Source organism: Rhinichthys klamathensis, unplaced genomic scaffold (genome assembly GCF_029890125.1).
Source record: "Rhinichthys klamathensis goyatoka isolate OS25496 unplaced genomic scaffold, OSU_Roscu_1.1 h1tg001190l_1, whole genome shotgun sequence".
NCBI classification, from domain to species: domain Eukaryota; kingdom Metazoa; phylum Chordata; class Actinopteri; order Cypriniformes; family Leuciscidae; genus Rhinichthys; species Rhinichthys klamathensis.
Genome location: NW_026607378.1, coordinates 70561 through 87500, shown reverse-complemented (window position 1 = coordinate 87500; position 16940 = coordinate 70561). Strand labels below are relative to the sequence as shown.

The window sequence follows — 16940 nt, the reverse complement described above, 5'->3', positions numbered from 1 at the left end:
TGAAGAACTGTTTTTAAAAAACTGGATAAAAGGATTTAGTTTAGATCAGTCGGATTTAAAGTGTTTTGAATACTTTGTCACTTCTGCAATAAACTTTTCGTCTTTGAGATTGACTTCTGTATTTTTCTCACACTGATGATCCGCTCACTGAGGGATACCTGAAGAGAAAAACAAGGTAAACTGAATTGTATCTTATTTATTTTTTTAGGGAACCTAATTTAAATAAATCTAGAAAAGAAGCTTGAAGCACAGGGAGAATTTCAGTTCATTTAGTATTAGCAGGAGTTATATAGCAAAGCCTAATCTTTTACAGTTCTGTTCAGATTTTAAAGGAACTGTGTTTGTCTGACATACCGCAACACTGTTTTAAACCTGATAAATATTGGTTTAAGCCCAAAGTACTGGGTCACGGTAGACTGCAAGTATGACACCAAAACCTGTCGTATGTTAAAGTGTTAAATCAGCCTTTCTCAAACTTTTTTCAGTCGGGGCACCTTTCAAAAGTGCATAAAATCTCAAGGCACCCCAGTGTAAAATATAAATTAAAGACACTGCATAACCCAAATGTAAATGCAAATGTCCTGTTTATTTAGACAGAACAGTAATGAACAGAGCATAATACGAACTGTAAATAACAATAACAATAATAATAACAACTTTACAGGGCTATCACTTTTGTGAAAAAAATCCTGATCGATTTTTGAGACATAAAATGAATCGATTGTAAAATCGATTTTCCATGTCTAAAGACGTTTCCATTTTCAGCGCCAAATATAGGCAAATCCACGGACAACTAACAGGCATTAGCACGAGCGTAAAGAGTGCGCTTGAGACGCGCACAAGTCAGCAATATTTCTGATGATTTATTGGCATGAAGTTTCGTGCACAATGACAAACAGGAGTGCAAGATTCTCGAAAAACAATAAGCAGAGTGGACTGCCATAACATCAATGAAAAACATTACTGCAGGCTTCAACATGGCTGTGTTTACGATTAGAAATGTCAAACAAATTTCGCCTACGTAGGCGATTGTAGGCCGGATCTGTATCTGTATGCATGGGACTGTCTGAATACCGGCAGAATTCACATTTTTGTTGTAAAAAGAGACACGTTATGCAGAAGTATAGTATAGTTTGTATGTGTGTTTGTCAGAGCCTGCAGTTGCTGTGTGACGCTCGTTCGCGCGGTCGGTGTTGTTGCTATAACGCGGTGCTATGGGTTGCGTCACTTGAGTCAAGTTGTGTGTGTGTCTTGCTTCGGTCTTTTGAGACGGATTTTTATGGTTAATTTTATATATATATATTTATCTAAAATTAATTTACAATTTTATTAATACGTTCATATGTTTAAAAAGAAGAAGAATGTATTTATGTAAATTCAAATATATATATATTTTTAGCCTACGTAATTTTTTGGCGGCACCCCTGACAAAGTCAGGGGGCACCCCAGTGTGCCGCGGCACCCACTTTGAGAAAGGCTGGGTTAAATGATCATCTCAGTGACACGGTTATGTCTTTGAGAAACTCCTGAGTGGAGTTGATTATTTTGAAGGTACAGATGTGAAAATAAGAAAAAACTGGTATGTTCACAAAAGAGGAGTCTTTTATGTTTTTAAAAATATGACTGAAAAGTTTGTACTATCGTATTGGCAGAGGAACATTAGCAAAAGTCTGTTAACCAGCCACAAGTTTCATAGTTGCAAGCAATGGTTTAATATAGAATTCAGTTTGTCTTCATGTTTTGTAATTTTTTCCTTATTTGCAAAAAGGTTACTATCATTGCTGTTATTAATACTGGTGTTTTCCACAAAAAAAAGTCTTTAATGTAAATGCAGAGGAGGTGAAAGGAACATCTACACATTTCATAATTAATCAAGGTAAGTTATTAGATACGTTGATTGTTGATTCTTTACTAATCCTAACCCTAACCCTAACCCAAACAATTACTTAACACTTTCAAAGCAATCATAGCTGTTTCTTGCAGCAAAGATTTATCTAACACTTTAAATGTATTAGTTTTATGGATCATGGGGGACAGGTCTGGATTATAATTTAGCTCTCACACACAGACATGTCTAATAATTTGCTGTGTCTGTTCGAATTCTGTGTACTCCCCTTATGGACCGGGTCAAATTGACCCTAATTGGATTCAATACAATTCCTCAAAAATCACACTATGAAAAACAACAAAGATTTAGATACAAACTGTAAACTTTTAATATCAACATTTGTCAAACATTACAAAAACATTATATCTGAAAATATGAAACATTTTTTAAAACAGTTTTGTTTTGAAAAAATTGGAATATAAACAGTATACTGATTTTTTTGCATATATTTTTTTTCCTTTTTTTTTTTTTTTTTTTTTTTTTTTACATTTTATGCTTTGAACATCGTAACTGAACAAAAAAAATTGCTGTATAATGACAATTTTTCATTTTCCTTAGTTAACTTTCCCTAGTTTCCTAAGACCTATTTTCAAAGTTTCATTATTCACTCACTTGGAAGTGAGAAACCAAACATAACAAAAACATACATCAAATAAATGTTTTGTATTTATTTTTTGGCTCTGTGAATCTGCCTTTGAAAATCCTACATAAAAGTTTTGGTTAAAAGCTATAGGTATTTTAGATATTTTGAATATTGAAATGAGAGCTTATTTTACTATCTGTGTCTGACAAAGGTTTTCATCTGTAATTTGCAAATAATTCTGAACACTGTAATTTTAGCTTTTTCTAGTGTGTTTGGTTAGGGTTAGAGCACTTTTAGATGCACTTGCATGTTAGAACTGGAGTCGAAGTGCCCTTACATACAGAAAATAAATGTTTTTATTTTGTGTCTGTACAGTTGCTTTTGAATGGCTGCCTATGAGGGTCAAATTGACCCGCGAACATCACGAACGTAACAGTAATTTTGTTTGTATATGTCAAAACACATCACGATGTTGAAACTTTGCATGCATGTTCATCATGATAAATGAGAAAAAGTCACAAAATATCAAGAAAAAAAACAAAGGTTAACCAGTATTTCCAACAACTTGAAAATCGAAACGGGTCAAATTGACCCGCAACATAACACAAGGGTTATAAATGTTCTCTCTTCTTGTGCTCAGATGGCTCACGTTGGATCATTTGTGCACTCTGTGCTCCTGGTAAAATAAAGAGTGTGACGAAATCTCAACACAAGTGGTCACAGAAGACGCGTTTGAAAAGCACGTCAATAGCAGGTGGAAATGGTAATGCATATATGCTGTAAAGTTGTGATCGAATCACTGAAAGCACATCTAACTATCAGGTGGAAACAGTCACACACATTCAATAACACATTCACTGAACCCCTCTATGCTGGATTTGGGGTTTATTGGTAGTTACAATGTTTCATTAAGTTTTGATAATAATTCATAGCAATTCATGGCTCTACAGTGTGACCATTTGTGTCTCATTTATTTATTTTTCTGTAAAACCTATGTTGGTGACCTCTTATCTCAGTGTCATGTCATTAAAATAATATTGCCCAGCAATCTCTCAAAGGTACAGAGGTGACATTGAGGCATTGATACAGTGTCTGGATCGGAAGAAGAGTCATTTATATATCATTGTTTTCCTCTTTCAGTGGTAGCCTTTGCCAAATGAGACTCAGCAAAACCTCAAGTTTAAGGGGCGGTTTACCTGACACTGTTTTCAACTGAAAAGTGTTTTAACCATTCAGCATAATACAGTGTTTTTTGTCATTTTCAAACGTTTACATTACATACATTTACATACGTGTGAATGGGGATCATTTTGATAACGTTGTCATCTGTAAAAAGGAAAGCTTTTCCGTTTTTAGTACATTGCTGTCGTGTAAATCTTACCCAAGTCTGCATTTATCACACTAATGGCCAGATTTACTGAACAGGGAAAAGAGCAATTCCAAAAAAGCGCAGATGTGGCAGTGGAAGGTTCTGCTCGTGATCTACTGGCGTGATCTATAGTGTTGTTGCTGTTTTGTATGTAAGAATGTGAGTATTATTGTTTGGGAGAGAGGGGTGGACCTCTTATTTTAGTTCTAATGTAAATGAATGTAATGAAAGCAAATTGATTGCTGTAAGTGACACAGATAAACAAAACTGCTTGTTCCTCGTTAGACTTTGAATCTGAAATGATGTTAATGAATAACAGAAAGTATGTTATGGTTATGAGTAATTGCTGTCTTAGATCAATGTTTCCTTCTCAAAATAAAAATGACATGTATAACTTTAATGTACAGCTGAAATGGTCAAGTCCTGATATATTTCACCTCTAATGACTGATGACGGTTATTAATTAATCTTTTTGCACTCATTGTAACATTTATTTAAAATTATAAAACATATTGCCTGTGAAGCCCACTATGAGACATGGCTCTAGATACATATCCTTAAAAATATATGTTTAAATTCCTGATATTTGAAAATAATTTTTTTTTCTATCTGTCAGAAATACATAATAACAACAATACACATTTAATGTACTTATTTGGGGTTATTTCCTTATAAAGAGCCATAATGAATTACTGATTTTAGTATATAAAATAAAAAAGAGGAGTTTAGAGAGGAGTTTTTTGGGGAAATGGGGGAACCTCTTTATTACCTGTAATCCTGAGCTTCCACAAACTTTTTACTTAACTAGTGCTGGGCAACGATTGACCGCATCCAAAATAAAAGTTTGTGTTTACATAATATATGTGTACTGTGTATAGCCTAATTATTTTGTATATATAAATACACACATATGCATGTATATATTTAAGAAATATTTGCAGGTATGTACTGGATATATATATATATATATATATATATATATATATATATATATATATATATATATATATATATATATATATATATATAAATAACACATTTTTCTTAAATATATACAGGCATGTGTGTGTATTTATATGTAAAAAATAATTATACACAGTACACATATATTATGTAAATACAAACTTTTATTTCGGATGCGATTAATCGTTGCCCATCACTACTTAGAACCCATCAAAACCATCATATTTATTAAAAAAATAACATTCAAGAAAATGTAACCTTCTTTATGCTTTTCTTTCGTATACTTGGCACCTTAATAAACACCTTGTTTGCTTTGAGAGATAATGCTAAACCAGGAAGTGTTTTCAAAAAAATATTGAACTGCTTTTTCCTCGTTAGACTTTGATATCTTTAGGGAAATTATGTTAATGAATGTTAATCTTAATGGTTATGAGTAATTGCTATCTTAGAACCATGTTTCCTTCTCAAAATGAAAATAACATGTATAAATTTAATGCACAGCTGAAATGGTCAAGTCCCGATATTTCACCTCCGATGACTGGTGAGCGATCAGTTATTAATTACTGATCTAATTGGTTGCTCTCATTGTAAAATATTAAGAAAATGGCTCTAGATACATTTCCTTAAAACAATATGTTTAACGTCCTGATGTTTGTAAATTAATCTATTCTATATCTGCCAGAAACACAAAATACCATACCAATGTACATTTAATTTCCTTATTGTGGTTTATTTCCTTATAAAGAACCATAAGAAATTGCTTATTATTTCTGTATATATAATATTTTACTTTAGTTTTCAAACGGATGTTTCCTTAATCTTGAACCAATATCTAGAGCTTTATAGTGGACACTCATGTCATAAATATGTTATCAAGACACACAGGAGTCTGAGAATCTGACAGATATATAACGAGTGTTTGTGTCAGACTGAACAACACAAACGGTGAGTTACTGTTTTATTCTTCATTTACTGAACAGAACATTTGTACAATTTTCAGAAAATAAAATAGAAATAATATGCACTTTTATATTTCTTTTATTTAGAGAAAACCAATCTACTGAGGAGAGACTGAGAAAATGGCAGTAAGTTCATCTGCTTCCTTCATTGTGTCTATTACCCTGAACCACTAAATACTTATTTCATATTTGTTTCATTTTCAGTGTGATGTTTATTTATTTCTCTTATGTTGGTTTTGTGTTTAGGCGCATGCTTAGATTTTCATGTCTTTTATTTTGAAATTTAGTCACGTTTCCTGTTTGCCATGTGCTCCCCTTGTCTGTGTCATGTTCTGATTGGTTGTTCTAGTCATGTGTCCCATGTTCTCATTTGTTCATTGCTTTCAGGTGTATTAAAGGGATAGTTCACCCAAAAATGTAAATTAGCCCATGATTTACTCTCCCTATAGTCAGGTGTAATCAGAGTTATATTAATGTTCTGGCTCTTCCAAGCTTTATAATGGCAGTGAATGGTCATTTATATTTTGAAGTCCATTGAAGTGCATCTGTCCATCATAAAAGTGCCTCTATCCATAATTAAAGTGCTCCAAACGTCTCCGGGGGTTAATAAAGGCCTTCTGAAGTGAAGCGATGCGTTGGTGTAAGAAAAATATCCATATTTAAAACTTTATCGACTAAAATAACTAGCTTCCGGCAGACGGCCTACTCAAGTCGACTTACGCCACAAGAGTGACGCTTGACGTTGTATGACGTAGATGTAGAGTAGCGTAAGCTTTGACGCCTCTCGTGGTTCAAACTAACAGGGCTGGGCAACAAACTCAAGCTCCTCTGATATTTCTCTTTCAAAATACTCGTTTTAGACGAATGCGTGAGCGGTGTTTTGCTCTATCCTCTGTGCTTCCGCCTTCGTCAATGCGTCAAGTTCAAGCGTTACTCTTTCGCCATAAATCGATACGTAGGCCGTCTGCCGGAAGCTAGTTATTTTAGTCGATAAAGTTTTAAATATGGATATTTTTCTTACACCAACGCATCGCTTCAGAAGATCATTATTAACCCCCCAGAGCCGCGTGGAGCACTTTTATGATGGATAGATGCACTTTTATGATGGACAGATGCAGTTTTATGATGGACAGATGAACTTTTATGATGGACAGATGCACTTTTATGATGGATAGATGCACTTTTATGATGGATAGATGCACTTTTATGATGGACAGATGCACTTTTATGATGGACAGATGCACTTTTATGATGGACAGATGCACTTTTATGATGGATAGATGCACTTTTATGATGGATAGATGCACTTTTATGATGGATAGATGCACTTTTATGATGGACAGATGCAGTTTTATGATGGACAGATGCACTTTTATGATGGATAGATGCACTTTTATGATGGACAGATGCACTTTTATGATGGACAGATGCACTTTTATGATGGACAGATGCACTTTTATGATGGACAGATGCACTTTTATGATGGACAGATGAACTTTTATGATGGACAGATGCACTTTTATGATGGACAGATGCACTTTTATGATGGATAGATGCACTTTTATGATGGACAGATGCACTTTTATGATGGATAGATGCACTTTTATGATGGACAGATGCACTTTTATGATGGACAGATGCACTTTTATGATGGATAGATGCACTTTTATGATGGACAGATGCACTTTTATGATGGACAGATGCATTTTTATGATGGACAGATGCATTTTTATGATGGATAGATGCACTTTTATGATGGACAGATGCACTTTTATGATGGATAGATGCACTTTTATGATGGATAGATGCACTTTTATGATGGACAGATGCACTTTTATGATGGATAGATGCACTTTTATGATGGACAGATGCATTTTTATGATGGATAGATGCACTTTTATGATGGACAGATGCACTTTTATGATGGACAGATGCACTTTTATGATGGATAGATGCACTTTTATGATGGACAGATGCACTTTTATGATGGACAGATGCACTTTTATGATGGACAGATGCACTTTTATGATGGATAGATGCACTTTTATGTTGGACAGATGCACTTTTATGATGGATAGATGCACTTTTATGATGGACAGATGCAGTTTTATGATGGACAGATGAACTTTTATGATGGACAGATGCACTTTTATGATGGATAGATGCACTTTTATGATGGATAGATGCACTTTTATGATGGACAGATGCACTTTTATGATGGACAGATGCACTTTTATGATGGACAGATGCACTTTTATGATGGACAGATGCACTTTTATGATGGATAGATGCACTTTTATGATGGATAGATGCACTTTTATGATGGATAGATGCACTTTTATGATGGACAGATGCAGTTTTATGATGGACAGATGCACTTTTATGATGGATAGATGCACTTTTATGATGGACAGATGCACTTTTATGATGGACAGATGCACTTTTATGATGGACAGATGCACTTTTATGATGGACAGATGCACTTTTATGATGGACAGATGAACTTTTATGATGGACAGATGCACTTTTATGATGGACAGATGCACTTTTATGATGGATAGATGCACTTTTATGATGGACAGATGCACTTTTATGATGGATAGATGCACTTTTATGATGGACAGATGCACTTTTATGATGGACAGATGCACTTTTATGATGGATAGATGCACTTTTATGATGGACAGATGCACTTTTATGATGGACAGATGCATTTTTATGATGGACAGATGCATTTTTATGATGGATAGATGCACTTTTATGATGGACAGATGCACTTTTATGATGGATAGATGCACTTTTATGATGGATAGATGCACTTTTATGATGGACAGATGCACTTTTATGATGGATAGATGCACTTTTATGATGGACAGATGCATTTTTATGATGGATAGATGCACTTTTATGATGGACAGATGCACTTTTATGATGGACAGATGCACTTTTATGATGGATAGATGCACTTTTATGATGGACAGATGCACTTTTATGATGGACAGATGCACTTTTATGATGGACAGATGCACTTTTATGATGGATAGATGCACTTTTATGTTGGACAGATGCACTTTTATGATGGATGGATGCACTTTTATGATGGACAGATGCAGTTTTATGATGGACAGATGAACTTTTATGATGGACAGATGCACTTTTATGATGGATAGATGCACTTTTATGATGGATAGATGCACTTTTATGATGGACAGATGCACTTTTATGATGGACAGATGCACTTTTATGATGGACAGATGCACTTTTATGATGGACAGATGCACTTTTATGATGGATAGATGCACTTTTATGATGGATAGATGCACTTTTATGATGGATAGATGCACTTTTATGATGGACAGATGCAGTTTTATGATGGACAGATGCACTTTTATGATGGATAGATGCACTTTTATGATGGACAGATGCACTTTTATGATGGACAGATGCACTTTTATGATGGACAGATGCACTTTTATGATGGACAGATGCACTTTTATGATGGACAGATGAACTTTTATGATGGACAGATGCACTTTTATGATGGACAGATGCACTTTTATGATGGATAGATGCACTTTTATGATGGACAGATGCACTTTTATGATGGATAGATGCACTTTTATGATGGACAGATGCACTTTTATGATGGACAGATGCACTTTTATGATGGATAGATGCACTTTTATGATGGACAGATGCACTTTTATGATGGACAGATGCATTTTTATGATGGACAGATGCATTTTTATGATGGATAGATGCACTTTTATGATGGACAGATGCACTTTTATGATGGATAGATGCACTTTTATGATGGATAGATGCACTTTTATGATGGACAGATGCACTTTTATGATGGACAGATGTGCTTTTATGATGGACAGATGTGCTTTTATGATGGACGATGTGCTTTTATGATGGATAGATGTGCTTTTATGATGGACAGATGCACTTTTATGATGGACAGATGTGCTTTTATGATGGATAGATGCACTTTTATGATGGACAGATGTGCTTTTATGATGGACAGATGCACTTTTATGATGGACAGATGCACTTTTATGATGGACAGATGCACTTTTATGATGGACAGATGCACTTTTATGATGGACAGATGTGCTTTTATGATGGATAGATGCACTTTTATGATGGACAGATGTGCTTTTATGATGGATAGATGCACTTTTATGATGGATAGATGCACTTTTATGATGGACAGATGCACTTTTATGATGGACAGATGTGCTTTTATGATGGATAGATGCACTTTTATGATGGACAGATGTGCTTTTATGATGGACAGATGCACTTTTATGATGGACAGATGCACTTTTATGATGGACAGATGTGCTTTTATGATGGACAGATGCACTTTTATGATGGACAGATGCACTTTTATGATGGACAGATGCACTTTTATGATGGACAGATGCACTTTTATGATGGACAGATGTGCTTTTATGATGGATAGATGCACTTTTATGATGGACAGATGTGCTTTTATGATGGACAGATGTGCTTTTATGATGGACGATGTGCTTTTATGATGGATAGATGCACTTTTATGATGGATAGATGAACTTTTATGATGGATAGATGCACTTTTATGATGGACATATGTGCTTTTATGATGGACAGATGTGCTTTTATGATGGACAGATGCACTTTTATGATGGATAGATGCACTTTTATGATGGATAGATACACTTTTATGATGGACAGATGCACTTTTATGATGGATAGATACACTTTTATGATGGACAGATGCACTTTTATGATGGACAGATGTGCTTTTATGATGGATAGATGCACTTTTATGATGGACAGATGCACTTTTATGATGGACAGATGTGCTTTTATGATGGACAGATGTGCTTTTATGATGGACAGATGCACTTTTATGATGGACAGATGTGCTTTTATGATGGATAGATGCACTTTTATGATGGACAGATGTGCTTTTATGATGGACAGATGTGCTTTTATGATGGACGATGTGCTTTTATGATGGATAGATGCACTTTTATGATGGATAGATGCACTTTTATGATGGATAGATGCACTTTTATGATGGACATATGTGCTTTTATGATGGACAGATGTGCTTTTATGATGGACAGATGCACTTTTATGATGGATAGATGCACTTTTATGATGGACAGATGTGCTTTTATGATGGACAGATGTGCTTTTATGATGGACAGATGCACTTTTATGATGGACAGATGTGCTTTTATGATGGATAGATGCACTTTTATGATGGACAGATGTGCTTTTATGATGGACAGATGTGCTTTTATGATGGACGATGTGCTTTTATGATGGATAGATGCACTTTTATGATGGATAGATGCACTTTTATGATGGATAGATGCACTTTTATGATGGACATATGTGCTTTTATGATGGACAGATGTGCTTTTATGATGGACAGATGCACTTTTATGATGGATAGATGCACTTTTATGATGGATAGATACACTTTTATGATGGACAGATGCACTTTTATGATGGACAGATGTGCGTTTATGATGGATAGATGCGCTTTAATGATGGACAGATGTGCTTTTATGATGGATAGATGCACTTTTATGCTGGACAGATGCACTTTTATGCTGGACAGATGCACTTTAATGATGGACAGATGCGCTTTAATGATGGACAGATGTGCTTTTATGATGGATAGATGCACTTTTATGATGGATAGATGCACTTTTATGATGGACAGATGCACTTTTATGTACTTCAAAACATAAAAAGCCATTCACTGCCATTATAAAGCTTGGAAGAGCCAGGACATTTTTTAATATAACTCTGATTGTGTTCGTCTGAAAGAAGAATGTCATACACACCTAGGATGACTTGAGAGTGAGTAAATCATGGGGCAATTGACATTTTTTGGTGAACTATCCCTTTAAGTGATTAGTCTTGACAAAATCAAGGCATTTGAGGCTTTCATCAAATTATGCAGAAAAACGGTTCATTACTCGACAACTCATGTCATGTCTAGCCTGGTCAACTGATTCACATATTGATCAATAATATAAAATATACAAGTTATCATAATTAGTAATTGACGTGAGTAGTTACTAAGTGTTAGTAGGTGTTCTGTTTTTTTTTTTTTTTTTTTTTTACAATTTATGTTATAGGGAAGTATAGTGTTAAATCAATTGAATACTCAACCGTTACAATGGACCCAGCAGTTTCTTTACTTCACCTCCAGTAAGGTGATCGCTGTATAGGAGATTATGTGGAGGAGTTTTGTGTACTGTGCCCCCTGGTGGGATTCAATAACGTAGCTCTAAAAGAAATTTTTTGCAACGGCTTAAATGAGTGGTTGAATTATCGGATGCCTGACCGTGATTTCCCAGGGACTCTAGCTGGGTATATAGACTATGCCTTGTTGTTAAGCGGTTCATCATTTACTGTGGGTTTTGCGGATGAGAAGCCCCACAATCCCACAGTGCCCTCCAAGACAGAGCCTGTTCACACCATGCCTGCCACACCAGAGTCTTCAGCCAAGATGGCCGCCACGCCAGAGTCTTCAGCCAAGATGGCCGCCACGCCAGAGTCTTCAGCCAAGATGGCCGCCAAGCCAGAGTCTTCAGCCAAGATGGCCGCCACGCCAGAGTCTTCAGCCAAGATGGCCACCACGCCAGAGCCTTCAGCCAAGATGGCCGCCACGCCAGAGTCTTCAGCCAAGATGGCCGCCACGCCAGAGTCTTCAGCCAAGATGGCCGCCACGCCAGAGTCTTCAGCCAAGATGGCCGCCACGCCAGAGTCTTCAGCCAAGATGGCCGCCATGCCAGAGTCTTCAGCCAAGATGTTTTGGTTAATGCTTAGGTTTACATGTCTTTTATTTTGAAATGTAGTCACGTTTCCTGTTTGCCATGTGCTTCCTTTGCCTGTGTCATTTTATGATTGGTTCTAGATTCTAGTCATGTGTCTTATATTCTCATTGGTTCAATGTTCATTGCTTTCAGGTGTGTTTTGTTATGTCATTAGTCTTTTTGTATAAATAGCCCTCATGTTTCCATTGTCTCTTGTTAAGTATTGTCTGTGTAACCGTTGTTGGTGAGTCTGCTAGGTTTATGGTCAAGTTTGTTTAGTTCTTGTTGTTCAAGTCAGGTCATTGTTTACTTTGTATTTTGTTCATGTTTTGATGTAAATAAACTGCACTTGGGTTTGCACTATGCTCGCCTCAGTGGACTTATGTTACACTCTCTCTCGTGTAGATGAAGGTGTTTTTGGCGGTTCTTCTCCCTGTTGTTTTTGGCCGTGACTGTAAATTCATGCCATTCGACTGTTCTGACGTCTACAACTCAGGAGAAACAGTCAGTGGGATTTACTCCATCTATCCAGCAGGAGACGTTCCTGTCTGGGTTTACTGTCACATGACCTCAGATGGGAAAGATGAAGACAAAGGAGGATGGACGGTACGAATGTGACTTTAGATCAGCAAACACACATCAGAACACACATTATGAATCATATATTCTATATAAACCCATCACAGGTGATTCAGAGGAGAATGGACGGCAGTGTGAATTTCTATCGGCCGTGGAATCAGTACAAGAGAGGATTCGGGAATGTGGAGAGCGAATACTGGCTGGGTAAGATCTCACAGCGTGTGTCCGTTTGTGTGGATGATCATGTGTTTGGTTGAACATGTTCTTCATGTGTGTGTGTGTGTGTGTGTGTGTGTGTGTGTGTGAACAGGGCTGGAGAACATGTACCAGCTGACACGTAACAGGAATTACATTCTGAGAGTGGATCTGGAGGACTTTGAAGGAAGGAAGGGTTTTGCTCAGTACTCGTCCTTCTCTGTGGATTGTGAATGTGCTGGATATAAACTACAAGTTTCAGGGTTCAAGAATGGAGGAGCAGGTAGGACACTTTCATTCATAGGAGTAAATGTGTACATTATCATGCACTTTCAAATGTTTTGGTAATTTTCAAATAAAAAAAAATTCAAGTCCTCAATTTTGATTCAGATTGTTCAATCAGTTAGTAAATATACTGTATGTCTCATTATTTAAATGTGGCTTACATTGGTAAATGTTAAGAAAACTGCACAATAAGCTTTAGTGAGTAATAATGACTAATAATTTAGTGAGCGGTGTGAGATGTCAGGCATGTTGCTCTGATAACATACATTATATGGGTAAAATGAAGCTTGCTAAGTGATAAATCCATTGTTTATTATATAACCTATCTGGTTAAACAAGTAGGGATGTGACTCTTTTATATATCATGTTAATCCTCATAATGATGCTCTTCTTCTCTACAGGCGACTCTTTGACCCAACACAATAATCAGAAGTTCTCCACCTTTGACAAAGATCAAGATGTCTTTGAGAAGAGCTGTGCCAAACAGTATCTCGGGGGGTTTTGGTACAAAAACTGTCACACTACAAACCCCAACGGTGTGTATTTATGGGGGGAAGATCCCACTCATTTCGCCATTGGTATTGCTTGGCACAGCTGGAAAGGGAATTACGCTATCAGTATGAAATCCATCAGCATGAAGATCAAAAGTATAAACTAACATTACAGTGTTAAAAGACAAAAGTATAATTCAGTTTTGACGCTTAGAGTATGTGTACAGCCGAACACATAGCCTTTCAAAGTATACTCCATTTGACAGTGTGCAGAAACACAGGCACTCAACACACGTGTACTGCAAGTTTCATCTTTGTCCAGAGCTCTCTCCAGAAGTTATGAATGATAAAAAATGACTTTGTACTCTTTTAAACTAGAGTTGTAGGTTTCTCTGTACCCTCTCACAAGTGCTTCAATGTCAGTCATTTTTCTTTGTTTTAAGTCAACATTTTCAGATTCACTATCCAAAGGACCTCTGTATTGAATGCATTATTCCTGTATGCATTAGTGTTTATTTCCACAACAGAAACACTAAATGAGGAATTCTGTGGAATCATAGATGTGAATTAATTGACTGAGTTTGGAGTCGTGGGAGCTGTTGAGTATTGTACGTAGACTGGAATAATTAATCACAATGTTTTTATATTTACAAAATACAATTAAGCTATTCAGTGGTAACTTTGGAAATCTTTTCTTTGTACTTTTGTCAGTTAAATAAGAGAATTAACCAATCACAGTTTCTTGATTTTATTGCATTTTGCAAAATGTACCAACTTTTCTGGAAATGCTCTATTTTAAAATAACATTCATGAAAATGTAACCACTTTTTAACTTTTCTTTCTGATCAATTGAGATGGATCTAAGCACATTAATAAACATCTCGTTTGCTTTGAGAGACGGTGTTAAACCAGGATGTGTTTTTTTTATAGGTGTCTGTTTGCTCCTTGTTGTCCCTTTGAATCTTTGCTGTCTTAGATCCATGTTTCCTTCTCAAAAAAAAAATAAAAAAAAAATACATGTTTAAATTTAATATACAGCTGAAAAGGTCAAGTTCTGATATTTCACCTCCATTAATTGATGAACTATCATTTATTAATAACTGATCTAATTTGGTTCTCTCTCTCTCTCTCTCTCTCTCTCTCTATATATATATATATATATATATATATAACATATTAAATGCATTTATTCTGTCAGAAACAAATAATAACATAACGATGTAAATTAAATTTATTTATTGGGGTTTATTTCCTTGTAAAGAATCATAATGAATTACTCATTATTTCTGTATATAGAATACAAATGTCTAATTTCTTAGCATTAACTTTGCCAATGCTGAGGAATTTAACTGTTGAAAATACATAATTTTGTGACATTACAACATTTTTGCATTTACTATAGTTTTTTAATAGATGTTAACTTAATCTTGAGCCAACATGTAGAGCAGGTGTTGGCAACTTGTGGCATGATAATCACAGAAGAATGGTTTGTCAGATCTGAACACAAGTAAAGGTTAAAATCTCACACTTTATTAGTACTTATAGCTCCTAGCTTAAAAAAAGAGGCTGTATGACCATGAGGAATGATTACCTCAGAATGTACGTCCATATACAAGTTTGAGAGACTTTATTTAAATTAAATACATACTTTAGCTATTGTCATGTGTTAGGGACTATGCCATATGCTGCCGACCCCTGATCTAGAGCTTTATAGTGGACATTTATGTCATAAATATTTGTGTCAGACTGAACAATACAAACGGTGAGTTAGTATTTTATTCTTCATTTACCTCATAGAGCATTTGTACAATTTTCAGGAAATGAAACAAAAAAGTGGATTTTATGTTTATTTTTACATTTCTTTTAATGATGTTTTATTAACAAAGTTCGGGAGGAGCACGTTCAGTCAATTAACACGAGTGGAGTGCACTCAGCAATCAATGATAAGACTGAGGTATATATAGACTCAGCAGTCTCACCTCACTCCATTGATAGTTTAGCAGCATCCCTCCACCACCCCTTCTCCACACTTCCAGTCCTAAACACTTACATAGGGGGGAGTACTCTGGGTTCGGGCCAAACTCCCCCCGGACAGCACGCCAAATACGCATTAAATCTTATCCACTCTAATTATATGTAAGTGTGAACACGTGAAATGTTCCTAAATCCGAACCGCAGAAGACGCAGTGGCTGAGTTTTGTTTTCGAAGGGAATATTCCCCACGATCAACGTCAATGCGTTCATGTTTGCGCGAATCATTTTTCACCAGACTGCTTTATAAACGAGGGTCAGTATGAGCTGATTTTGCTAGGAAGCTGGTCCTGAAAAAAGAATCGGTAACAACTATTCGTGTCCCTGCTGAACCTCCAGAAGAAGTGAGTGTAAAGTTTTATTAACCTTTATATTAATCTTTGCAAATCGCGCAAAAAAGTTTTTCATGACCATTAACTGTAACATCAATCTGTCAACAAACAAACGTATACATCAGTAAACACATAGCGTTCGTATCTCACTACTCTACCCTGCCAGTGCATACAAAGATAGATCAAAGTGACATTACGTTAACCAACCATTCAGAAACGGCCTGTTCGAGCCTTAATTGTCGAACTTCTTCGGGCCGTCATCTTGTTCCGGGTCCGACTCCGGTTCAAACTGATACGGTTGCACAGATGTGTCCTCAGAGACTCCCGCTGCCATTCTTTCTCCAAAATATACCCTCAACTGTTGTCAAGGCAACACTCCATGTGTGTTGTGTCAAAAAGCCCGCAGAACAGAGGGGCGGAGTCAGCAAAGCTCAT

At 35.9% G+C, this 16940-nt stretch overlaps 1 protein-coding gene across 1 annotated transcript; it reads left to right on the top strand.

The window, feature by feature from the left end:
- The first annotated feature begins 5828 nt into the window (after positions 1–5828).
- LOC130079642 (microfibril-associated glycoprotein 4-like) lies at positions 5829–14431 on the top strand. Its single transcript, XM_056244983.1, has 6 exons — positions 5829–5888; positions 12998–13198; positions 13279–13375; positions 13482–13649; positions 14053–14318; positions 14357–14431. Exons 1-5 carry the CDS (start codon positions 5883–5885, stop codon positions 14307–14309), a joined length of 729 nt encoding a protein of 242 aa, XP_056100958.1. The 5' UTR covers positions 5829–5882; the 3' UTR covers positions 14310–14318; positions 14357–14431.
- Positions 14432–16940: the final 2509 nt, after the last annotated feature.